At 43.5% G+C, this 26,161-nt stretch overlaps 1 protein-coding gene across 1 annotated transcript in view; it reads right to left on the minus strand.

Moving 5' to 3' along the window:
- LOC144823889 (mucin-5B-like) overlaps positions 1–26,161 on the minus strand; it is a 1,747,676-nt gene that overhangs the window by 779,003 nt on the left and 942,512 nt on the right. Inside the window, exons 15-17 of the mRNA XM_078682783.1 lie at positions 22,241–22,367; positions 11,178–11,427; positions 2,628–2,686 (exon numbers count right to left, since the gene is read on the minus strand). Of these exons, the coding sequence (XP_078538909.1) occupies positions 2,628–2,686; positions 11,178–11,427; positions 22,241–22,367 (436 nt within the window). The remainder of the gene's footprint in view (positions 1–2,627; positions 2,687–11,177; positions 11,428–22,240; positions 22,368–26,161) is intronic.

Here is a 26,161-nt window from a genome sequence, read left to right on the forward strand (position 1 = left end):
ATGCATCACTTTCATTAAATACTGCGAAATGTTTGCAAACAAACAATGCAATTAAACTTGGTGACTGATTAAGGGTAGACTGATGTCATGCATGCACCCATTGTCTTGTCTGAACTTTCATTTGAAAAACTAATCCTTTCTGAGAGCTGTCAGTTTACTTCAGTTCTACTGGTGTACCCGGTGATTAATGGTGATCTTTAAAAGAATGCAAGATGGTGCCCTGATGACTGGGGTGGAAGGGCAGGGCACCCTGCCTTTAGGAAAGGTGACTCTTACCAGTGCCTTCTGTCTGGCCTGAGGGGCCAGGCCCACCCAGGCAAAAGTGCTGAATTTAACTATCTATCACTGTGGAATCTTTGAGCTAGTCAGCCTGGAGGAGACTTAGACATCTCCTTGACCAGGGCCACTCTGTCCTGGGTATGGAAGCCACCTCTGGCTGGTGTATGGGGTCCTGATCAGAAAGGTTGTAAGTGAAGACTTTACCAGCATATCCTTCAGAGTTGTTGGGGCTCACTATACTAGAGGAGACCCATATTCTTCCTCAGTCTGCTGCCACCCTGCCCTGGGTAGAGAAGGTGGCTCTGGCTAGTGCTAGGACCTCTGGCCTAAAAACGACTTCCTCCCTACCAAGCAACAGCACTGGCTTCACCCGCATCTCACTGGGATTTTTTGAAGCTGGTCAGCCAGGAAGCGACACAGACTCCTCCCTGGTCTGGTGCCATTATATCCTGGGTATATAAGGTGGCTCTGAATAGTATCTTGAACCCTGGTCTGGGGAACCAGATTCCTCCCTCTCCGGAACCTTACCATCCAGGGGTAAGCACTGGCTTCACCTGCCTCTCACTGGGGATTATTGAAGCTGATTGGCTGAGTGGAGACCCCAAGCTCCTCCCTATTGGACGCCACCCTGCCCATGGTAGGGAATGTTGCACTTTGTCCCTAACTGACGACTGCCAACTCAGTTGTTTCACCCTATATGCCCAGTGGTGCAGCCTTTCTAGCTGAAGTGGTTTTAGACACCCTGCACCTTCTGGTCCTATCAAGCAACAATACATTTTCTTTGACTATTAAGTCCCTACAGAGAGGAGGCTTATGGAACCCAAGATTAGCAAGAGGTTGCACTTAGCAGTGCTAGGTGCCCTTTCAGCCGGTAGGTTCCTCAAATGCTGACCAGATTACCTGGGCCAGCTGTAAACCAGATGGTGCAGGTCACCTGCCTGCCAGATGACCCAGGCTACCTGCCAAGCAGATATCATGAGCAATCGCCAACCAGAGGGCTGAGGCCAACCAGGATCAGAGTGCTAATCTGCATTGGAGCTGTTGACCAGAGTGGCTATGCATGCTGAAGAAAGCTCAGAAAGACAACCTGAGGACCTGTCCAGAGCGTCAGGCCGGATCCAACTGCTTGCCTCAGTTGGCACCTACTCTGGACTGCAATGCCAAGTTCCCGGACTCTGAAAAGATCTGATCTCAGCGATCCGGAGGAAACTACTGGCTTAACACTGTCCATGGGGCGCAACTATTTTTTGTTTACTTGATTTTCATAGGGAGAATTTCAAAGTTTTAATAGAACTCTGTATGTTCTTCTCTGGATATTAAAATGGATAGAATTGAAAACAAGCTGCTAGGGCTTAAAGAAAGAAAATAGTGCGTGCCTACTGTAAGAGAATGTTCAGGGAGGCAGATTAGTATCACACATACACAGCAAACATATTGGAAAGAAAGCTAAAGAGAAGAAACTGATATGCATTGCATTCTTCACCACAGGCTGGCTGATTGGGAGATGAATTGTACATGGACTCAAATATCCTCTGATGTCGCAAACCTCTGTTCCTAAAATTCAGTGACAAGTACCGTTGGAGTATAAAGGCGTTTGGGTAAACTTGTAACAATTTACACACAAGCGGTGCAAAAATCAATAGGTCTGGCTTTAAAAATCTACCACTTCCAAACACGGCCATGCACACATATCACAGGCAGTCTGTGCCATGTCTCTGGACAGCATGCCTAACTCTTTCGCTCTTATTGCTGTTTCCTGTGTTTAATTCCACAAGATTATGGAGCTGTAGTTTAGAGAATAGGATGAGCACAGGGCACCGACATTGGTCACACAGAACTATAGCACAAAGGGTCTCTGCGCATTTGTGAATGCCTGTGTTTGCATTTGTAAAGAAATAACAGCCATACTCATGGATTTAGAGATGTGGGACTTTCATTTTGCGGGCAGGATAGGTTGTACCCTTCACTGACGCTGATGTTTTCAGTATGCAAGGCAGAGCATCATCAACAAATGTCGGTTAGCCTTGCAGGAGTTTGTGCCTATACTGGTGGATGTCATTTGTATATCCCTGGCCCTATCCCAGAATTATCACTGAGGTCCAGCAGGGCCTTGGAGCCAGCCACTCCACCTCACACACTTCTTGATTAGGTACCTCAGCTATGAAGCCTCTTTCTTTCCCATGGAGCATGCTATCTCTTCCAAAAAAGAAAGACACACTGTCAAGTCAAAGAGTCAAGGGAGAATCTAAAATATCATGTAATTGTTTACAATTAATGGGACATAGCATGCATTGCATTCAAATATTTATTTAGGACAATGCATGAACATCACTAAGGCACAAACTTACCTTCAACAATATTTGCTCGAAGTTGACCAGGGCATTCCAAGACTCCACCGATGCATTTGCTGAAACAATAAATGAAAGCGATTGAGGGAGCACACTCGCATTGATGATAGACTTCACATTGGGGCAGACCATTCCGTGGTTCATGACGACAAAGCGAAAGAGGTTTCCAAAAAAAGGGTTCCCTGTTTATCTTCTGCAGTGTACACCTCCTGCCCCCATTGGCCCATCAGCTTCAAATAGGTAGCTGCTGAGTCTGAGAGGCTAGGTTTGGGTCAATCCCGTCATGTCAACCTGTGTCAAAGGTGTGTACTGTCACTTCCACTACTTCCGGCATTTTAGTGAACCGGTATTTATGAAAACCGTGCGGCCACATGAAGAGTTTAGATCGTAGGTAGAGCAGTTAATTAGGGAGCGAACGAATTATATGAGGCAAAAGAATGATATCCGACCAATAAGGCATTACCCTAGATCAGAGATGGTGAACTGGTATGTGCAAGGGTGGGTGGCCTATGATGTAGTATCAAGTAGTAAAGATCTGCTATTTGTGTTTTATAAGCCCACCCATGTGTAGTCACCTTGGCAAAAAGTGCATGGATTAAAACAAAATGGCACCCAAGTTGATATTTTAATTCCATACAGCAGGCATGCCACAAATGGTCCGTGGTAAAGATCCCTGTTAGGTTTAGCCTTGAACAGGTGTGCCACAAATAGTGCACTGCGGGCATCCCTTTATGCCTCACCTTCTCATCTTGAATCAGATGACATATAAGTGAATTTTATTTGTCCAGAGACAGTCGGGTTTCGACTGACTTTCTGGGTTTCCAGTAGGTGCAGCAGTCGATAGTGGTATGAGCAAGCCTCACTAGCAATCATCGTGTCACACTACAGTGCAAGCTCCAACGGAGAGGTCCAGTCAGTGTGATCTGGAAGGAATACTACCCTGGACTGTGTTATATTCTATAACCTGTAAATTGTACATTGTCACTTTTAGTGGAAGGTCTTTCCCAGCTGTCCTGCTCAGCTGACTCTATGCTTGTGATGTCATCTGCTTCATGTACAATGTGGAATGTTTTGATTCAACACTGGGGAAACTGTACACTCTGGAGATGCTGGCAGATGATAAGCTGTGTAGATTTTGTCTAATAAACTTCTTCAACACAGTCACCTGACTCTTGGATTACTACATAATTTTGGCGACGCGGCTCTACACAGCTGAACCCACGCGTCTATCTTCAACCCTTCAAGGATTTTTTACATCCTTTTCAAACCATCTGTTTTCAAAGGAATTTCATTCAACTCAACTCTTCAAAGAACATTTATTCAATTTCACTTCAACTCAACTCTACTCAACTTCAACCTTCGACCCTCAAAATGAAATTCCACTCATCTCCAGATAAGTGACTCTTTTCATTTTATTTGTCTCAATCTCCATTCAACTCCTACGTTGTGCCTGTTGAACCCATCAAACTATACATAAACATTGCTGGAGTGAGACTGCTAGCGATTGCTTTGGTGTATAAACTTCTGCTTAAAGCAATTTTTTTGTCAAAGCTATCAAAGCACCTCCTGCTTTCCATTTTGGAGCCCTGACGTATCTGTTTCCAGCATCTATGAACAAGCACTGAGATTTGTATATTTCCAGCGTCCAAGTTAACCAGCGCTGAGTGACTCGAGCAGCATTCTCCCTAATGTGCTGTTTAATTACTTAACCGGATTACACACAGTGAGCGACCCAGAATACCCTTGAGGGCTTGGGAGATAATGATAGAAGGGTAGAGGTGCCTTCAAGGGAATTTGTTTACAGCAACTTAAATTATTTCAACCAAACTTAGAGGGATAAGTAAATAAACCCTGTATGGATTAAATCTTTGTATGAATACTACAACTCACATAACATTAAACAGATGCCAAAACCACATCAAAACACAAGGACTGACAAGGTGTATAGAAAAAAGATTTTTATCACAAAATAATTGAATCAATATATACAGTAAAACAAAGGTCTGAGGGTCTATAGATAATAAAAAAATGTAACACAACAGAACCTAAGAACACCTATCCAATACAGTACAATAAATGATACAAAAGGAAGAGGTGAAGGTCGACGTTTCGGTCTCTTTAGAAAATACTTTTTGAGACCATCTTCAGGACTGGAGTCAATAAAAACTGTATAATGACCAACCGTAACCTTAATTTAGGTCAGGGACAGTAGAAAAAATTCAAGCGGACGAGCATCAAATCGATTAAGGATCTCAGAGTCTTAAATAAACTAACGGGGCTGAGCAGACTAAGGTGTCCTGCATTTATGTATTTCTTAGTCCAAACCAAAATTGGGATCAATTCAGCACTTGTTACGAAGAATTAATCTTCCTGTAGCGCGTGTCAGATCTAGCTCAGTGTGATATCAGGCTAGAGAGACAACCGTCTTAGCGTGAGCACAGATCTTCGTTCTACTGCGTCCCTTCGCGTTACTCAGTTCAAGGGTAAACCTCACTCCAAACTTGATAGAAGTTGGGGCACGTTCTTTAATCAACGCGGATCCACATCGACGTCCTCTATGGGTTAGCGAACCCTTAGTCTGCTCAGCCCCGTTAGTTTATTTAAGACTCTGAGATCCTTAATCGATTTGATGCTCGTCCGCTTGAATTTTTTCTACTGTCCCTGACCTAAATTAAGGTTACGGTTGGTCATTATACAGTTTTTATTGACTCCAGTCCTGAAGATGGTCTCAAAAAGTATTTTCTAAAGAGACCGAAACGTCGACCTTCACCTCTTCCTTTTGTATCATTTATTGTACTGTATTGGATAGGTGTTCTTAGGTTCTGTTGTGTTACATTTTTTTATTATCTATAGACCCTCAGACCTTTGTTTTACTGTATATATTGATTCAATTATTTTGTGATAAAAATCTTTTTTCTATACACCTTGTCAGTCCTTGTGTTTTGATGTGGTTTTGGCATCTGTTTAATGTTATGTGAGTTGTAGTATTCATACAAAGATTTAATCCATACAGGGTTTATTTACTTATCCCTCTAAGTTTGGTTGAAATAATTTAAGTTGCTGTAAACAAATTCCCTTGAAGGCACCTCTACCCTTCTATAATTACTTAACCAGCGCTGAGTGACTCGAGCAGCATTCTCCCTAATGTGCTATTTAATTACATTTCCAGCGTCTAAAATTAACTAGCGCTGTGTGGCTTGAGCAGCATTCTTCCTAATGTGCTGTTTATTTACATTTCCAGCGTCTAAAGTTAACTAACGCTGTGTGGCTCGAGCTGCATTCACGCTAATGTGCTGTTTATTTTGAAGTAATTGTCAGGGTCAAGCACGCGCTGTGGGATTTGAGCTGCATTTTCATTTCCATAACGTTGGAGCGACATTGGCTCGTTTGTGTCCTTGCGCGCACGCTGTCAGGCGCCAACAATCTTCAGTTATTTATATTTAAAACGCTCAGCTCTGCATGAGCGCACGCACGAGGCCGCTCAGCTCTGCATGAGCGCACGCACGAGGCTGCTATCTCGAGAACCATCACGAGAGGAAAGCAACGCGAGCTATTCAAAGTGCACACGAAGGGATTCTTCCTTGTCACCTAGCAACCTTCATTGTTTTGAACAATCCATTTCTTTTTCTTGTTTTTACAATCACTGGCTGGATAACCTGAAAAACAATCCCACATTCTAGTATTCTTTTTGGTGTGTTCCATTCCATTCCATTCCCACAGCATCTGTTCAAGAAGACACTGTGACATCATTTTTTTCTGTACTAACAGGAAGATAAAACTTTATCAAAAACAATACAGGAGTACACCTCTACAATGGATTATTTGTTTCTTCCTTCACAAAAAGTACATTATTAATTCAAGGCTACATTTGAAAGACTCCATTCTTTACAAAGGACTATTTTCTTGGTTCATTTACTCATAAAAAGTACTTTATTGATGCAAGGCTGCATTTGAAAAATCCCATTCTTTACAAAAGACAATTTATTTTTGGTTCATTTTTTCAAAAGCTCTATATTTTTTTAGTTTCTTTTTCTTCAAAATGTCTACGCTACAATCCATTAATGCTCCCCCTGCTTTCCTTGATACTCCAGGAGAACCTCCTGTGAAATGGGATATCTGGTTTGACGCATTTGAGACATATTTAGGCGCTATAGGTGCTTCGAGGTATCGTCCTGAAAGAAAAAAATGTCTTTTGTTACATTCCCTTGGTTTTGAGGGTAGATCCATTTTCAAGCACTTGCCTGATCCTCCCTTAGGCAATGAGGTGATAGATGAGTATCAAACTACTATTAATAAACTTAAACTAAGGTTTGATAAGAAGCCTAATTTAATTGTACTTAGGCATACATTTTTTATGAGGAAACAGTCTGAATGTGAGGATGTTGATTCGTATTTTTCCACTCTTAGGAAATTAGCCTCTGTCTGTCTTTTTGAAAACTTTACTGAGCAGTTGATTCGTGATCAATTTGTTAGTCATTGTAGAGACAAACAGACTAGACAAAAGTTACTCACTATGGATAACCCTACTCTTGATGAGACTATCAAAATTGCAAAAAGTATCGAAACTTCTCACATTTCTCTTAAGGAATTGGAGGAGAAACCAGTGGATAGTATTAATTTTATTGGAAATTCTAAGAAGGGGAAAGGTAAATTTGTTAAAGCTTCTAGCAATTTTTCTTCAAAACCTAAGGATAATCCTTCTTCCAGATTTAAAGATACTGTATCTGTACCAAGCAATGTTTGTTTGCGTTGTGGTAGTGCTGTCCACAACAAAGGTTCAAAATGCCCTGCTACAAATTCTACGTGCAACTATTGCAAAAAAATAGGACATTATGCTACTGTTTGCTTAAAAAAAAAGTTTCAAAAGAAAACTATAGCTTGTGTTTTAGAATCAGATGATGAATCGGACTCTGAAACCATTTCTGTTGTCACTGATTCTGATAATACATCCATACCCCTCACTGGTGATCCTTCTACCTGTGTAGATCCTATTGTGGAAATACTCGTTGGTGATAAGAAACTCAATCTTTTAGCAGATTCGGGTGCAAGGATTACTATAATTACCAATGAATTGTTTAGTGAAACGTGGTGTGATAGGGCACTCTTCCCTCCGGACAGGAAACCCATTTCCTATCAAAAACGCAAAATTCCTCTTTTAGGATTTTTCGAAGATTACCTAGAGTTTAAGGGTAGGAGAATAAGAGGCAAGGTTTATGTAGCTGTAGATGGACTCAACATTCTAGGTTGGTTCCATCAGGGTCTTTTTGGGATGCAACTTAGACCAGGGATGAAAGAACAAGTCCTACTTGTCTCTTGGGAAGAAGAAAACACAAGGTGGGTTAATGAATTTCCTTCTGTGTTTAGTGATCAACTTGGGAAGATCATAGGTTTCAAACACAAGATAATTGTTAAGGACGGTGCTACTCCTATCAAGCACAAACTTAGGAGTGTTCCTTTTAGCATTAGGGAAGATCTCAATAGGGAAATCACCATGCTTTGCGAAAAAGGAATCATAGAACCCACGGAGTCTTCACTATGGTTATCCCCTTTGGTCGTTGCACGGAAGAGAGATGGAAAACTCAGAGTTTGTGTGGACCTTAGGTCTTTAAACAAAGAAATCTGGGTTGACTCCCATCCTCTACCCAAGATTACAGATCTTTTTTCCAACATCAAGGGCGCAAAGATTTTTTCAAAGTTAGATCTGGCTAGTGCCTACCATCAAATAGAACTTCACCCTGAATCACGTTCGCTAACAGCTTTTGTGTCACCCCTTGATACCTTCCGCTACAAAAGAATGCCTTTTGGATTAGCCTCAGCAGCCTCTGTTTTTCAGAGGGTGATGCAAAATCTATTGAGGGATGTTGAGGGTGTTCTTGTTTTTCAAGACGATGTTTTGGTTTATGCCGTAGATGATGAAACCCATGATAACATTGTCAGGAAGGTTTTGGGAATTTTTAAGGAACATGGTGTTGTCTTAAAGACAGAGAAATGTAAATTTAATTCCAGTGAAATTGAATATCTTGGTCATTTACTTTCTTCTGAAGGGATCAAACCTAGACAAGGGTTAATTGAGGCTATTATGAGAGCACCAGTACCTAAGGATAGGTCTGGTGTTAAGTCTCTTCTTGGATTGTTGGAATATTATTCGAGGTTCGTGCCTGGGTATGCGTCAATTGTTAGACCCATTAGTAATTTGCTCAAGCTTTCCACAAAGTTTGCATGGACGCATGAATGTGACTGTGCTTTTATGGAAGTTAAGGACATTTTGAAGAAAGGTGATGCTCTTACTCCATTTCATCCAGATTTGCCATGTTACATTACCGTAGATGCGAGCAAGGTGGGTTTGGGAGCGATTCTTACTCAACGCTCTGGTGAAAAAGAATTCACTGTTGCTTTTGCTTCCAGAGTGCTTAGGAGTGCTGAAATTCAATACTCGGTCATAGAGAAAGAGTTACTAGCGTGTGTATGGGCTATTGACAAGTATCGACCTTATGTATGGGGCAGGCATTTCAATTTGATTACTGATCACAAGCCATTAGTGTCTATTTTGTCTGCTGGTCCCAGCAAATGTTGTACACCCAGAATCACGAGAATGGTTACCAAATTACTTCAATATCAGTTTGATGTCACGCACATCTCAGGTGGCAAAAACACACGTGCAGATTTTTTGTCACGTTTTCCTCAGAGTGATGGTGTGAATGAAGGTACGGGTTTTATTGATTTGAATGATGAAGATGAGGAAGATTGTTTTGTGGCTTCAATAGATGTTCCTGTCCTAGCTGTGGGGTCTGAGGAAGATTGGAGAGAGTCTTTGTCTAAGGACAAGGTGTTACAAGATGTTTTCGATTTTGTCAAGAATGGCTGGCCCAAGGAGAAGTCTTTGCCTTCTGTGTTGCAACCTTATTGGAAGATTGAGTCTGAAATTTCAATTGAGGATGGTCTATTAGTCAGATGTGACAAACTTATTCCACCTCATAATCTCAGACTTGTCATCATGAAGGAAGCTCATGAGGGACACTTAGGTATCTCCTTAACTATACGTCGAGTGCGACAAGATTTTTGGTGGCCAAGCATGGACAATGAGATTCGCACTTTTGTTGAAAACTGTCCAGTGTGTTCAGTGTCAGAAAAGTCACTTAAAGTTGTTGTTCCTCCTTTGTCCCCTATTGAATGTCCCACCAGTCCCTGGACTAAAGTAGGTATTGACATCATGGGTCCTTATGAAGTTTTACCTCGAGGGATGAGGTTCATTATTGTTTTGATGGATTACACATCGAAGTGGCCTGAGGTAAAAGTTGTTAAGGAGGTCAGTACTACTACTGTAGTTGAGTTTCTCAAGGATGTTTTTCTGAGAGAAGGGTTTCCTGAATTTATAGTTTCAGACAATGGGACTCAGTTTGTCAGTTTTGAGTTCAAATCCTTTCTTAAATCTTGTGGAATCAAGCACCTTAAAAGTTCACTTTATTACCCACAAACGAATGGTCTAGTTGAGAGGATGAATCGTGTTGTGGGTGAGTGCGTCAAGTGGGCAGTGGAGGGGAGGCGAGATGTTGTTGCATCCCTTGAAAGTATGCTTTGGTCTTACAGGACGACACCGCACTCTTTCACGAAAGTTTCTCCTTTTGAGGTATTAAGGGGGAGAAAAGCCAATACCAGTTTTAGACCCAGTTGGATGTCTAAATGGTCTTGTCCCTTAGTTGATATTGAGTCTGTTTTAGAAACAGTCAAATCTAATTCCATCTTGACACAAAATAAGGAGAAAATTTGGTTTGATCGAAAGAAAAACGCCAAGATGGTCACATTGTGTGTGGGGGATTTGGTGAGGGTAAAGAATTCTACTCACACAAAGAAAGGAAGGAGTAAGTACAGTGAACCTATCAAAATAGTGAGAATTGGTGGGAATGCTGTTCAAGTTGAAGGGGGGTACTGGTGGAACATCTCAAAAATTGTAAAGGTTAAAACTAATCTTGGTGTCTCTAAAAAATGTGATATGCATGTCAACAATATGGATTCTTCTCGTAGGAAAAGTTTTAGATCTATTACTTTGCCTCATAGGTTTCGCGATTAGCGTTATTTCCAATGTTACATTAATTTCTTTTTTTTTGACTCTTGTCATATTGTTATCTTCTTGTGTTTTCTTTAGGATGCTTTAAATGAATTTATCACTTGTTATTGATTAATACTTAATGCCTGTTTATATTTTCTTTTACTTTATTTGGTTTATTTCGCTGGAAGAAAAGGAGGTATGTTATATTCTATAACCTGTAAATTGTACATTGTCACTTTAAGTGGAAGGTCTTTCCCAGCTGTCCTGCTCAGCTGACTCTATGCTTGTGATGTCATCTGCTTCATGTACAATGTGGAATGTTTTGATTCAACACTGGGGAAACTGTACACTCTGGAGATGCTGGCAGATGATAAGCTGTGTAGATTTTGTCTAATAAACTTCTTCAACACAGTCACCTGACTCTTGGATTACTACAGACTGGACCAGCAATATCCTGGCATGTCCTGAAACCAAGTTGCCTAAATGGTGTGGGGCACACTTACCATGTCACAATCCCAATGTTGATGGAGCTCTCAACTGGGATTACTTCATTGTTGTAAAAGCACGGGCATTTCATGGCCTCTACGCATTGATCTAGATTCTCGTTGAGGAAGGCCCCCTGTGGACAGCCGCAGCCCTCCACGGGTGGACCAGGCAGGTCGCAGAATGCATTGGGTTGCGCGAGGAAGCGGCACGTGCTATTGCAAGCACTCAGGCTGTAGCTGAAGACCATGGATTCATGACAGCTCATTTCTGTGCGCCCGGGAAAAATAGACACAAACGCGTTAAGAAAGTCATACAGTGCTTGGGGCGCACACAGATAGCGCTAGTAGCAAAAACAGACCAGTGAACACAGTGAATAAAAAACACAAATGCGATGCCAATGAATAGTATGGTTTCAAATTCACACAGAATGGGTCACTCACATTCTCCCTGGTATCTATCACAAAAGCACGCCACAGAGAATAAGCACTAGATTCATTAGGAATCTGTATTTTTGCCGTACATGAGCAGCAAGTGGCCAGACAACTTGAAATTGTTTTGTTTGTGTGATATTTGTAATGTATATTGTGAGGATTTGGGTGTATTATATGGTGTGGCTATGCGGCCTTACTACTAGGTAATACACTAATACACTGACAACAACTGTTTAACCTCCAGTTAGGCTCATGTGTAAAACCTTAAGCTCAATCCTTGGCAGCTATGGCATGGAGTCTAAGGAACTATTGTAAAGCATTTGACAGTACCAAACAATGAAAGAGGAAAGACACATATTATGCAAGAAATCCATAACAAATTCATAAAATTAGGTTATATTTGTATGACTCTTTAGAGCCCAAGATGAGCAAAATCCACCAAAGGGTTGCAAAGGTACATATTTTTAAAGAAAGCATAAATCTTAGTGTAACTGCAAACAAGCATTGGCATTGTAAATTTTGTAAACTTTTGAAAAGTTTGTAAGAATTGACTTTGACTACTCCGGCCCTGTTTAGGTGACCAAATCCAACAGGGAGAAGGCCGGGGTGGGGTGGGGGTAGGGGGCAGGGGGCAATAAAGAGTATCTAAACAGTTACCTGGTCACCAAAGCTTTTTCCAGTCTAGTTCCAAACTTTAAAACACAACTGCAGTAGACTTCAATGGGGTGGTCCTGATGCTGCGGATGAAGGAGATGGAAGATGCTCAAGGATGCTCTGGGTTCTGAGCTGTTGAAGAGGGTGCCTTTGCTATTATTACTCGGTCCATGGGTCAGGTGGGGCGACTTTGGCCACAGAGGCCCAGGTCATTCGAAGTCCTCTTTGAGACAGTAGAGGGCCATCTGCAGGTGGGTTACCGGTCTCTAGCGACAGTGGTCGATGTTATATCCCTTGGTGAAGGCTGGTGTCCCTCTTGAGTGATCAATCTGGAATCAGATGACGCTCCCAGGTCTGGCCCACCTGGGTGAAACTTTTGGCCGTCGAGTATCAGTCTCTTGGGGCACACAGCATCAATCAGCAGAGATTCTTCTGGAGTGGCTACTGGCTGGACGATTGGGCTACTTCAGCTTTGTTAGCCTTGGTGCTGGTTTCAGGGGGTCTGTCAGCTGACCCTAAGAATCACTTCTATTGTCTGAGGCTGGGAAGCCCCTTTTCCTCAAACCAGGTGCAACAGGCACAGTCCTAATTTCGTAGCCCAAGGTGAGGCTGATGCAGTCCAGCAAACAGTATAGCCTCTCTTTGCCAAGTCCAGGGGTCAGCACAGCAGTCTTCTTTGGTCCTCTTTCCAGTTATGGTGTGATCTGATGTTCAGGGTGCCAGGGGTGCTGTGCTTATTACCAGAAATTGTCCTGGGATGATGATGCAGTCACTAGCCAATGAGCTACCAGGTCTACTTCCCCCCGAGGATGACTATCTGACTATGTGTGGCATCTATCAATCCCAGAGTGAACTATCCTGCCCACTATCAAGATGTCTGAACTCTTCTTCGGTTGTTAGGAGCTTGGTAGTCCACGTTTGAGTGAGGCTACCATTGGGCTACATGCCCATGGGAAATCCGGTTTGGGCACTGGTCTCCCATCTCTGTTTCTGCCATCAGTCTGTCTACCAGAACAAAGAGCAGCCCCTCAAGAGTGTGATCACCACTTGCCCACAAAAGGCGGTTACACCTTTGAAGTTCCCCATGTGGGCCAACACCCTGAGTGGTTGCCTGCAAAGATGAGGTAACACCTTGCCCTGTAGCCGGCTGCTATGGTTCTTAAGCTTGGGAGTCATTCACACGACTCTCCTGGAGGGCAGACAGCTGTCTGGTGGCCAGTGACTTTGTGAGGCCCCTGGGAAAGTGGGTCACAGAGTGGCAACTTTCTAAAAGTTCTTTATTTGTGACATAAAATTAGACTTGGGCATCAAGATAGGTTTCATCCCAAAAATACCTTACAGTACCCATTTGAGTAGTTTCATTCAGAAGTTAGCCAAGCTAAGTGGTCAGCCTGTAACCCTGTGTTAGCCAATAGGGCTTGTTAGACTTGGCTTTTGCAGTGGCTTTACCCCAAGACTTTTTCCTTTTTGGCTTCCTGTTTTGGGCCCCGTTTCTGTTGGTTTTATGCCTCTGGGCACTTTACCACTGCTGTTCAGTGCTAAAGTGCATATGATCTCCAGGTAAATTAGGTTATGAATTGCTGTTTCCATGATTGGCATATTTAATGTACTGGTATGCCCAAGTACAGCGCACTGTGTGTGCCCAGGGCCTATAAACCAAATGCTGCTAGTTGGCCTGCAGCACTGATTGTGCCACCTACACGAGTAGCCTGACAATGTAACTTAGACCTGCCACTGCAGTATCTGCATGCAGTTTGTAACTTCCATGTAGACCAGGCAAGTGCATCCACTAGCCAGGTCCTAAACTTCAATTTTCTTACATGTGAGTCACCCTAAGGTAGGCCCAACGAAGGCCCATCAGCAGGGTGCAGTGTATGTGAAAGGTAGGACATGTACTGAGGTGTGTGGCATGTCCTGATATTGAAATACTGCCAATTTCGTTTTTCACTATTGAAAGGCTATCTGTCCCTTAGGATGGAATGAAAGTTAATTTATAAAATCTTATCAATATCACTTCCCATTGGGACAAGATAGAAAAATGGAGTTTAATATGCCTGAACTCAGGATATAAAAATGCATCTTTTAGTAAAGATGATTTTAATATTGTGCTTTTGAAAATACCACTTTAAGAAAGTGGGTATTTTTTTGCTTAGCCATCCTCTGTGTCTCTGCGGGTTTGTGTATTGACTGTCTGGCTTTGGAGTGACAGGGGCTGGGGATGATCATTCTCTCGGACGGCCACTGGGAAGGCGGGTTGATATGTGTCCTGCCTTTTCCTGAATGAGCCTGGGCTGTGCTGAATAGACCTGGGCTGCATTCAGAGTAGTGGGAGGAGTTTTCACTAGCACCTGTGTAGGCATGGTCTGCATTCAGAGTAGTGGGAGGAGATTTTCCTTGCACCTGAATAGGCCCTGTCTGCCTTGGACAATGCCGTCTCCACCTCCTGCCAGGACGCAGCACCAGAGACAACAGAACTGGTTTTGGCTGGGCAAAAAGCTTCTCTGTCACCAGAGAACAAAGCCATTTGTGCTATAAAAAGTGGGGCCCAGACCCCAGAACTTTAGATTACTGTTGAACCAAGGAACTTGCCAGGAAAAAGTGCTGGAAAAGCTGTCAGGAGGAACTGTCACTATGCTGCATACACTGATGTGTTGGCCTGCTGCTTGCTGCTTCTGTCTTGGAAAGGGAAAGGAATGGCGTGTACTTTCATCATCCTGCTGTTAGAGTTTTCTCTAAGACATTGATGTAGAGCTTGCCTCCTGTTGGAAGTCTCAGGGAGATCAAAGACTTCAGAGAACTCACTGGAATAAAGGAACCTGCCAAGAAGAAGAGCTGGAAGAGCTGCCAGGAGGAGTACTGCCCCTTTGCTGTGATATTGCTTTGTTGGGTTGGCCTGCGGCTACTGCCTGTGCCTTGGGCAGTGGAAGGTTCTGAAGTCTCATTGACTGTAAAGACTTCACCAACCTCTGGTTACCACTTTTGGAACCGCTGTTTTAGTTGCCACAGTGAGGGGAAAAGCAACTGACTCTGTCGCTTGCTCTGTGTCCTGAAGGCACAGCAGAGGGCACCACTGTAACATGCACCGCAACCCTGGTCACACTGACAGCGCTGATCAGCCTCCACCGCTACCAAGCTGCTGCTTTTACCGTTACCTGTAGGCACTGCACTGCACTCTGCACAGCCTTGCTTCACTTCACTGCCCGTCTCTCACCGACGCCATCGTTGCACACAGACCATGAATTCCGTGACCGCATCATGGCTTGGGGGCACTGCTCGTGAGTCACACGACGCATCGCCCCATCCCACACTGCAGTCCGTACTGACCAACGCCAGCTTCCCGCAGCCAGCTCTGTTGCCTGCACTGTTATCTGTCAGCACCGCAAAGAGCACCGCCTTCACTCCCCATTGCAGTCCTGGTCTTACCGAATTGGTCTCACCGAATTGCAACTGCGATGGTTGCAATGACCAGCCCGCACCAATGTGTCAGCCACAACACAAAAGGTACTGTCCACAATTCTGTTGACGCACCCCTGACCGATGCGGTCAGGTGAAATGGTTGGATTCTGTTGGGTACAGCACTGCGGTAGAGCTGGATGGAGCTACCAACTTCAAGGAACTGTGTTTTTAAAGTATTCTTGCGAAGTGCATATTTTAAAAGTATTGTATGTTGGATTTTTATTGTTTTGGTCTTGTTTTGTATATATAAAAATATTGGATATTTTTCTAAACTAATGTGGTGTCCTTTTGTAGTGTTTTCACTGTATTACTGTTGGTTATGTGTAATTGCTTTACACACTGCCTCTGAGATAAGCCGGACTGCTCATGCCAAGCTACCAAGGGATTGAACAGGGGTTACTGTAGGAGTGTAACTCCCTTACCCTGACTAGGAAGAAGGGTCGCTACTTGGACAAAGGTACCTACCTCGGCCAACTAGAGACCCCCATTTCTACAGGGCTACACACTCTCCCAAAGCAAAACAACAATTTGGAAATGTTGCTGTCAGGACATATATATATATAAAGTGCATGTCCTGCTTAATAATATACAGCTCCCTGCCTTAGGGCTCAATAGGCCTTCCTTAGGGGATACTTGCGTATATTATTAAAGGAAGGGGGGCTTGAATGGCAAAGACAAACCAGCAGTGTTACCACCGCCCTTTCAGTCTGCAGTGGTAGGCTGGAAGCCATTTTATACTTTGTCACATACAAGGTGGTGCAATTAATGCTGCAGCCCTGTGTGGGCACAATCAGGCCTGGCATAGTCTGTGGAGTTTTGCTACACGGAACTCCGCGAAGTGACAAAAAAACTCCGCAGAGTTCCGCAAGTGGCTGAGTGCGGTGCAAACTGCTGCTCATGCTGATCTTCCTGCTGCTCTGTAAGAAGTTCTGACTAAGCCATAGCTCACGCTCGCCAACTTACCATTGTCCATAACGCAGAGCCGAGTTTTCTGCACTTCGCAAGCTCTGTGGAGTGCAGAAAACTCTGAAAACTCAGCAAACAAAGTGGAGTTCACTGCCCAGGCCTAGGCACAATGCCTTACAGGCCCTGGGTACTCTGGGTACCACATACTACGGTCTTATAAGTAAATCAGTCTCTTCCAATTGGGGTTGCCAATTCGACGTACACTTTGTAAGGGGTTAGAACATTGGCACTGTGGTCTGGTTAGTAGGCCTCAGGGCACAACCAGCTGCATCAGTCCAAAAATGTGAGGGTAAACATGCAAAAAGAGGCTTTTCTTTACATCAATAATCTAGCTTTGGTGACGTAACCGACGTGCAAACTGGAACAAATGGTTTCGTGCACGGAAGGCCTTCTATACTGAAGAATGCTATCAGATGCCTGACTTAAATTAAAGCTGTGCGTTCCTCTTTTCTGTTAAGAACACCTTGGCAACATGAACAGCAGCAGCCCATCCATGTAGGCTGATGGGCCATACCCTCCCCCTTTTTCTAGGCAAGAAGAGTGTCTGTCAGGCAGAACAAAGTTCAGCCTGACAGACTCTCTTCTTGTTCAAGTCAGGCAGACAGGAGCTGGACATGCGCTAAATGCTCATACTCCTGGCTGCTTGAGCTGAACTTTGCCAGGCTGAGGATTTCACAGCCCTGTCGGAGTGACCTCCACAGCCTGGCAAAAGTTCCTTGAGGTCCTCCCTCTTGTGATGAGGGGGATCCTGGGAACTTCAGTTCTACATCCGGAAGTGCCCAGGGTCGAGTGTTAATCAATTACACCTCGTCATGGAGTGGGGTGGGGTGGGGTGAGGTTGGGTTCAGCAGTCTCTCTGACCCCATCCCACTCTGTGACAAAGTTGACACTGCTGCTTTTCCTCATTGGCTGGAGGGAAGGTGGCAGTCTCAACCCTCCTGGCACCTCTGAGGCTTTCTTATCGGAGAGCACCAGCTTAAGTACGTTTTATGTATATTTTATGTTTGATGCGTGCATGCGTGTATGTATGAATGAATGTGTTTCTTGTTAGTGAGCGTTATGAATGTTTGGGGGTGCGTGTGTGAATGCATCGGTGTGAGTGAGTGGTATGAGTCTGTTAGACCCGGGATCCCTGGTTGGCTGAGGTAGGTACCTTAGGCCAAGAAAGGATTTGCGTTCCAACGTCAGGGAAAGGAAGGTCATCTTTTTAGATAGCCCCGCTCACCCTTCGGTAGCTTGGCATGAGCAGCCAGGCTTATCTTCGACACAAATGTGTAAAGTATTCGCAACCACGCTCACAATAACCTAATGATGACAACACAAAAAATCCACACGAGTTTTGTAAAAACGAGTATAAACTGTATGTAAAAAGATATAGGATAAGACTACGTGATATAAAACTAACTTAGGGAGGTTGTGTAATATTTCTCCTGGCCTTTTGTTAGGCCAGGAGGCCCTTATAAGTTCTGGCGATATCAATGACCACGTCTAAACATTCTCCTGTACTCCTAAAATCATATCATTCAGTCATAATGCTAAAATCTGATAAGTTTGCAATGCAATAATACTGTCATGCATAACGTAACAATCAGGCACTTTGCAAGATCAAATAAGGCAATGCATGATACCACCACCAGATATATCGTTCTGCAAAAATAAGGCAATGCATACACACTAATCAGGTAATTCGTTATGCAGGAGAAATGCAAAGCACAATACGCTAATCAGGTAGATCGTTATTCAGAAACAATGCAATGCATCATGTGATAATCAGGTAGTTCGTTATGCAGATAAAAATGCCATGCGTCATACACTAATCAGGTAGTTCGGTATGCAGGAATAATGCAATGCATAATACTCTATTCAGGTACATTGTTAGACAGAAATGATGCAATGTGTAATACGACAGTCAGGTACTCCATTCTTCAGAAATGGAATAATGCATAATACACTCAGGCCCCGATCACTGGGCCTTAGGCAGTCTCTCCACCACTCACAGTTGCACCTCACACAGTACGATGTAATCCCAAAGTGCAGCTTTGCACTCCAGCCCCTGCACCACCACTGCTTTGGCGATACGGGCTGCGACATGAGTCGAAGCAGAGGCGCGCACTGCCAACCTAGAGAGAGGGCGAGAGCTTCTCCCTCTGAACTCACCCTCCTCTTCTCGGTCAGCAGCTGGGACTCCAATGCAGCTTTGTGAAATGGCAACAGCGGCTCAGGCCGGCAACTCAGCTCCTCCGGTACTGCCGGTCCTGGTCGCTTCACTTACGAAGATCTCAGGCTGCCACCAAGCACACGCACACAGCGTCGCTGAATCTTCTTTCCCTCCGGGTGCATGATCACTGGGCTCTCCACACATGAGTCTCCGGTGCATGAAGATCACACGCACAGCATCACTGATACTCACTTTACTCCGTTGCACACGATACACAGCAAATCCTCACGAAGGCCTCACGTTGCACACACGCACACAACAGCGGTGAGACTCACTTGGATTCCGGTGCACCCAATGTCAAGGTCAATCCTCACGAAAGCCTCGCAGTGGACAACGCATCCACCACACAACAGCGTTGAGACTCACTTGGCTTCTAGTGCACACTAACACTGGACAATCCTCACAAAGGGGTTCAGGCTGCACAAAGCACATGGACACTGTGTCGCTGATCCTTGCTTGGACTCCAGGTACCCCAGATCACAGACCGATCCTCCTGAAGATCTCAGGCTGCACAAAGCACGCACACACAGTGCCACTGAGACTCATTTTGACTCCAGGCACCTACGATCACAGGTAGTCCTTACGAGGGTCTCAGACTGCAACAGGCCCGCTCACACATCACCGCTGCGACTCTCCCGGAAACGTTTATGATCCTGTGTTTCCGAACATGGAGCCAGCTCACCTCATGCCCTTGGGGATAGTTACTTCAGGACACAACACACCGCAAAGTTCTTCAAGCAGGGGGAAACAGCACACAGCAAAGTCCCTCTAGCCTTTCCTTGGTTAAAACAGCAAACTGCAGGCCAGATCACACAGCAAGAGCAGTCCTATCCATTAGTGTCTTCAGTTATTTCTTCCTTGGCCAAGGTCCTCTTGATCATGAAGTAGCACCAGTCATGTTCACACTTGATCAAGCAATTCTCCAAAGTATAGGGGCTTCAGCTATCATAGTTATACCCTCAATGGCCTCGAAGTCTTTGTGCTTTAGGGGGCACTGACCCCTGCTCAAACCAGTTCTGGGTGCTTCCCTGCCAGTGACACCTCTCTTCCTTTGATTAGTGGGGGTCTGGATTCTCAATCACTCAGCAGGAGATGAGCCAATTGTTTTATAGCAGCAACCCAGGCCCCTTCCCCTCTAAGGGCTTCTCCTCCCCCTACACTCCAGATGCTGGTCATTTTGTTGCTGTCTCACCTCCTCTCCTGGGTCACGAAATTCCCCAGATCCGATTGCTTTCAAATACAGACTGTCAATCCACAGCCAGGCAGAGACACACAGAAATGTCAGAGCACAAACACACAGCCACTTCTAAGAGTGGTTTCTGAAAACACAATGCAAAAACCACTTATTTAAAACAATGTGTTATTACATTGTGAGTTCAGGCATACTAAACTTCACCTTTCCATCTTAAGCTTTTAGGAAGATAGCCTGGAAAACATATTACACAGCATTCCCATTGTATCCTATGGGCAAGATGGCCTATCAACAGTGAAAAACGAAACAACAGTGAGAAACGGATTATTTCCCTGTCAGGACATGGCACACACCATAGTACATGTCCTACCTTTCACATGCACTGCACCCTGCCCAGGTAGGACCCTAAACCTACCATAGGGTGTCTGATGCACACACAAAGGGAAGGGTAAGGTCTGGCAAGTGAATACACTTGACAGAACAACATGGCAGTTTCACAAACTGCGCGCAGGCCCTGCAATGGCGGGCCTGAGTTCCCTTTTTAAGGCTTCTTGTGTGGGTGGCACAAATAGTAATGCAGGCCCACTAGTAGCATTTGCATTACCAGCCCTGGCACACATAGTGCACTTTACTAGGGACTTCACTTAGTAAGGCAAACATGCCAATCATGGGCAACCAATTACGATAACTTCATACAGGGAATACTTACACTTTGACACTGTTTAGCAGTAGCAAAGTGTCCAAAGTATCTAAGTTGGCAACACTATGTCAGACAAAGGTCTAGGGGGAAAGCAAAACATTTAGGGACTTTAGCCAAAAAGGGCCAAGTCTTACAGACCACCACCCCCTTCCTGGTAAAATTCCTGTCTGCCACTGGACAAGAAATCAATTGTTTGTAGGTTTGTGGTCATGGTGATACAGTAAGTCTAGTTTATGTCAACTAAAATAGATCCTCTAAGATAGGGATTTTACAATGTGTTATTACCCTGAGCTAATTTTCCTTTACTGGTGCAATTTACCATTGCTAAGCCCATTCTGCCACTTTCTCAATAGCTGCATTCCAGAGTGCTGAGAGTAGGATGTGCTGGCATGACCCAGTCATGCCCTAATGGCCTCATTGTAGTCACAGCCTCCTGCAGCGTGGGTCGGTTTAAACATTGTTGCCAAAGGTAAGAGGGGTTTCTAGTGCAGCCTTGACTATTGCTGTCACCCGCTACATCAGTTGGTTATTGCCAGTAATTGTTCAGAACCATCCAAGTGATGACCACACAATTCCAACCCACATAATTCCACAACTAACAATTCCAATTCAACCCACATAATTCCACTCCTAACCACAGACATGCAGTCCACTCCAAACCAAAACACATGGGTAAAAGGCAGTTATTCAACTACAATAGCTCTAACTCTTACAAATGCGAGATCTATTGCATTGCAAATACTTGTTCAGTTGGAAGCCTATTTAAACACAACCCTCCTAGTTAAACAATGCCTGGAGCCTAAACTAGCCCTCTGCATAGATGCAGTAAATAAAGGCTTCCTGACAGTCACTTAGCAACGGTCGCACTACCTAGGTAAAGACAACTAGTCATAGGATACCACACATCCCATGCAACAGCTTCACTCTTAAGAGCTATTGCCCTCCATGGGCCCTTTTACCCTACACTTCTCAGACATGTCCCAAAAGAGGCAATACGTGTCCAATCAAATATTGTCTCTATTGGCATGACAGCACTGCTTCTGGTATTTAAGTTTATGTATAATGAGCACCAGTTCTGGTTACCCCTATTGAACATTATGTTATGACACGTACTTCACTGTATATGCATGATTTGTGCCTTTATCTTAATCTGTAAATTATTATCCCCTACTCAGGAATCTGTGAGAATACACTGATTTTCCAAAATGTTTTCTTTTGACCTTCTCTACTGACATTGATACATTTGAACGAATTTCACTAAAGAAACCTGTGTAGCTCATTCAACCGATTACGGTTAAGAATTCAAACATTCGTAATTTGATAAATCCATAATTTGGAAAGCCGTAATTTCCTTGATATTTCTCAAGGCTACTCTTTGGCAGTCTCGTATATATCACACCTGTTATTATATCAAGGAGACCAAATAAGGATGGTCTCTTTCACTACAAGTTTGTATACTGTACCACAAATTCCTGTTCTCCATCCAAAAATCTTTACATCCTTCTCAGAGCACTCCTTGGCATATGTCGACAAAGCAGCACACAGGGCCTCTTCACTCTTCACAGAGTTGCATGTATCGTAGAGACAGTTCTAGGCCAGAAAAAAGGAGTAAGAATTGAAAATTATCATTTAAATCCTGAGGAAGGTGCATGCACATATCCTCCTCTTCAGAACACCGTTGTTAATTTAGCTAAAAAAAACCTTTTTTTACTTACAGGAGGGTATCTAAAAAAATCACGGTTAGGCTACAGTCCCTGAACACCAAGGAACATGTACTTCCTGATACTTTCAGGTCACACCATAAAGACCTAGCAACCTTGTGGCAGTCAGACATGCCTTACAAATCACAAGGCACAGTTGTCAGATGGCCGCACCCGTGTTGAAAGATTATCAGAGGTTTTTGATATGACTGAATCCAGAATGAGTGGCCCAGGCTTCTTAATTAATCACTATTTTCTTAAAATATCTCAACCAATGTAACTGTTTTTAAAAAAAACGTGTAATCACAGAACCAATGTGTGTAGAGGAAACACCAAAGTAATATATATGTTCTGGGGGGTGTTTTTAGATATTCTAGACTGTCCCATGTTGGCAGCGAGACTAGAAAAGGTGGCGGAGAGTACTGTTTTACAATCATCGTTTCCAAATGTGGATGTAATTTTAGTACGAACTCAATTTGGAGCAGAATGATGATGAAATAAAAGATGGCTATGAAAGGAAGTTCCAAAAGTCACAAACTCACGTCTGCTATAACAAGGAAAAGCACAGCTATTACTCCAAACGCACCCACACACCGTGGCTAAAATATTCTGGAAATTGCTACTCCAATTAACTATTAACTATCATTATATAATTTACGACATGGAGGAACAGGCGAGCATATTTCATATTTTGATTTTTTCAATATGGAAATCGCCTAGTTTTCAACCACATTGGAATTAAAGTGCAAACCAAGCAGTATAAAAGAGTGAGCTGATTAATCACTGTCTTCGTAGCAGCCCATGTGGCCTGTACCAATGGGAGTCATTGAGGATTTGTGCTTCTCTGTGCTCTGGGATGCCAATCACATTACAATTAGAGATTGCCCAGTAACAATACTCCGTTGGAACTGCTTTTGTTGCCCGGGCACCCCATCTCCATGAACTGCCTGGCATCAACTTAAAAGCACATTATAAGTCTGACCTGTACAGAAAAGATTTGCTATAAGAGCACTCAAAAGAATGTGTTTAACACAAATTGCCCAAAGAGACAATAGTTTTTCCATGTTTAGTGAAATTTCATGTATATTTCCTTGAATGGGTCACAGATGACAAATTTACAATACAACCATACAACCAAAATGTGCTTTATCCCAGTAGACTTCCTCAAGGCTATTGTAGATAATGGCTGAACTAGCATGAAAATCTGTGAGCAATGACTAGTAGGAAGTATTCCCAAAATACGATATGAAGATAGGAGCCAAGGATGTCCAACAGAGCAAAGGAGACAGTGTTGTGTAAGTGGTATGGCAAAGGCATCATTGTGTCGCTCCATGTGAAAAATAAGTTCTGGTGGTAGTCATGATCAAGTACTCAGGGAATTTATGTTGGCTCTCCAATAAGTTTATCGGAAAAGAACATGAAGCAAAGCTAAGATAGTTCTGAGTTAGGAGCAAGAGCAACTTATGACAATAAACATGTCACTAAATTTGGAGGACCTATTGTATCTTTGGTCAATTTGTCCTACAAAAATTATTGTTGAGTACTCCTATCCCAAATATTTTGTGTATAATAAAGCCAAGGTCATTTGTTCGAAAGAATAAGCCTTAGGTAGCAACGGTTGATTATTATTGGAGGGCCATTCTTTTCATTCATCATACATTGTGGATGCTTGTATACCCTTACTGTTGTGTGAATGTGCGTGGATGTGTAAAGAGCTTCTTTCCACAGTTACCTTTCTTTGTATAAGTCTGACCTGTGACAGAAGATTTGATAATTTAGGCAATCTACTAACATGAGATGCCTAGGAAAAGTGTTGCAAAGGATCAATTGCAAGGTATGAAATTTGAAGATGACACAAGATGGATCAGGATTTGTATTGTTAGCCCAGGTAGGCTAGACCAAAGGGTAGGACCAGAGGACAATGGTATGCTATACTGAGTAAAAAAAGATGGATTTGAATTCAGTCCAAGTGATTGTCGGTGGCTGACACTTTTGCAACCATTCCACCCATCAACTTACTACATTTCATTGAGCTTTACTGCCCTGCATGAATGAAGAGTATGAGAGTTTCCTGGACATGAGAAACTGCCTTGACCTAAAGAAAAAGGCAATGGCGAGCTATCTGAGTATTAAATGACAGCTGTCTCAAGGAGGGTGACTGTCCCAGCAGAAAAGACTATCTGAAAGCCAGCTAACCTGGATTCAATCAGAGATGCACAACCAGTGTCATGTCAGAAGAGGTTTGAGATGGTGCCAAAGACAACAATGAAATGTTTCTGCTGTTGAGCTGGCAACGCTGACTGGGCCTGCTACTTGTCACCCATCCTGCAAGATGGTAGGAACACCTCAGCATTCGAGTCAGTGGTGGTTAGTGAATACTGCTAAATAAGGTTGCAAAACCCACACTGCTGACCTTTTGGAAGCTTGTAATGCTTGTAAGCCTGAGAAAAACTTTAGTAGTTCCTTTTACCACTGTGGTGTGTTCTGATATCAATAAATGGTCATTCTAAACGGGACACCAATGAAACCTTCAAGCTAAAACTTACAGTTAGAGAGGTTTTGAAGTTTGAACATCCATTGACTACATAAACCTAAACTATTTTAATCTTGTGTTTCTAGTAGAAGGGAAATCATGACTATGATCAACCATTACAACACAACGGGCCCCTAAAAATGTTTTGCCCCCGCCACCCTTAGCACTGATCTCAGGGTTTTCTGGATTTCCTAGCACCCTCAAATGACTCTGGAACAATCTGGCCTCTCTGAGGGGGGAGTAGTTATCAATAATGCATCAAGTATAGTGGAACCATGGCATAGGTGTCTGGGGATCCTCTATTGCACAATAATGGCAAGATTTTCTCACCTACCTGGAGTGTGGGAGTCTACTTCCATAAATATTTTAGGGCCCATATCAACCTTGCAAACACCATTGCTCCTAAATGGTCTCCTTCTCTTTTGCTACTACACTACGTTATTTATTTATTTGGCCATTTATTTATATAGTGCTTTTATACGGTGTCCACTTGTTCCTAGTAGTCACCTTGGAGCACTAACACGTTTATACTATACTCCACGTTTTTTAATCTGATGCATTAGGAGCTGGTGCAGGACCTGGGAGAGGTCCACACATCAGAGAACGACGGAATGCTTTTTTAGGGAGATCCTGCCCTTTTAGGTGGAGCTTATGCAGCGCGCATGCACTGTGTACAAGACCTGTAGTATTCAGTGAAGGAGGTAGGTCCAACCTGCTGCTTACCATTTGTTCAGTGCAGAGTCTGTCTTCTTTGCTGCCTCGTAACTGGTTTAGGCAGCCAACGCCACGTCAGTTTTTTTTCCAGAGCAGTTTCATTACACGTACACAGCTTATCTGTTATTTGGAGGAGCTATTTTTCTGTTAATTGCATTGCTTTATGTTCATGTCAGTGCTCGGCGCATGTCTGTGTCGTTCTCCCGCCCCTCTCCCCCGCCCCCGCCTCCCTCAGCACCACCCGCCTGTCATTCCTTGTTTGTTCTTTAGCTTTTTTCACTAGTGCTGTTTTGCTTAGATAGCACAGGGAGTCTGTCTTCAGTTTCTTGAACATCATTAAATTGGTTGTTTAATTAGTTAGTGTTACTACGCTGGTGGTTGTGTCCTATCTGCTTCCTCATCACCAGGGGTAAGCACGTAACACTGCATTGTACACA

The sequence above is a fragment of the Lissotriton helveticus genome, chromosome 3_1, assembly GCF_964261635.1.
Source record: "Lissotriton helveticus chromosome 3_1, aLisHel1.1, whole genome shotgun sequence".
NCBI lineage: Eukaryota > Metazoa > Chordata > Amphibia > Caudata > Salamandridae > Lissotriton > Lissotriton helveticus.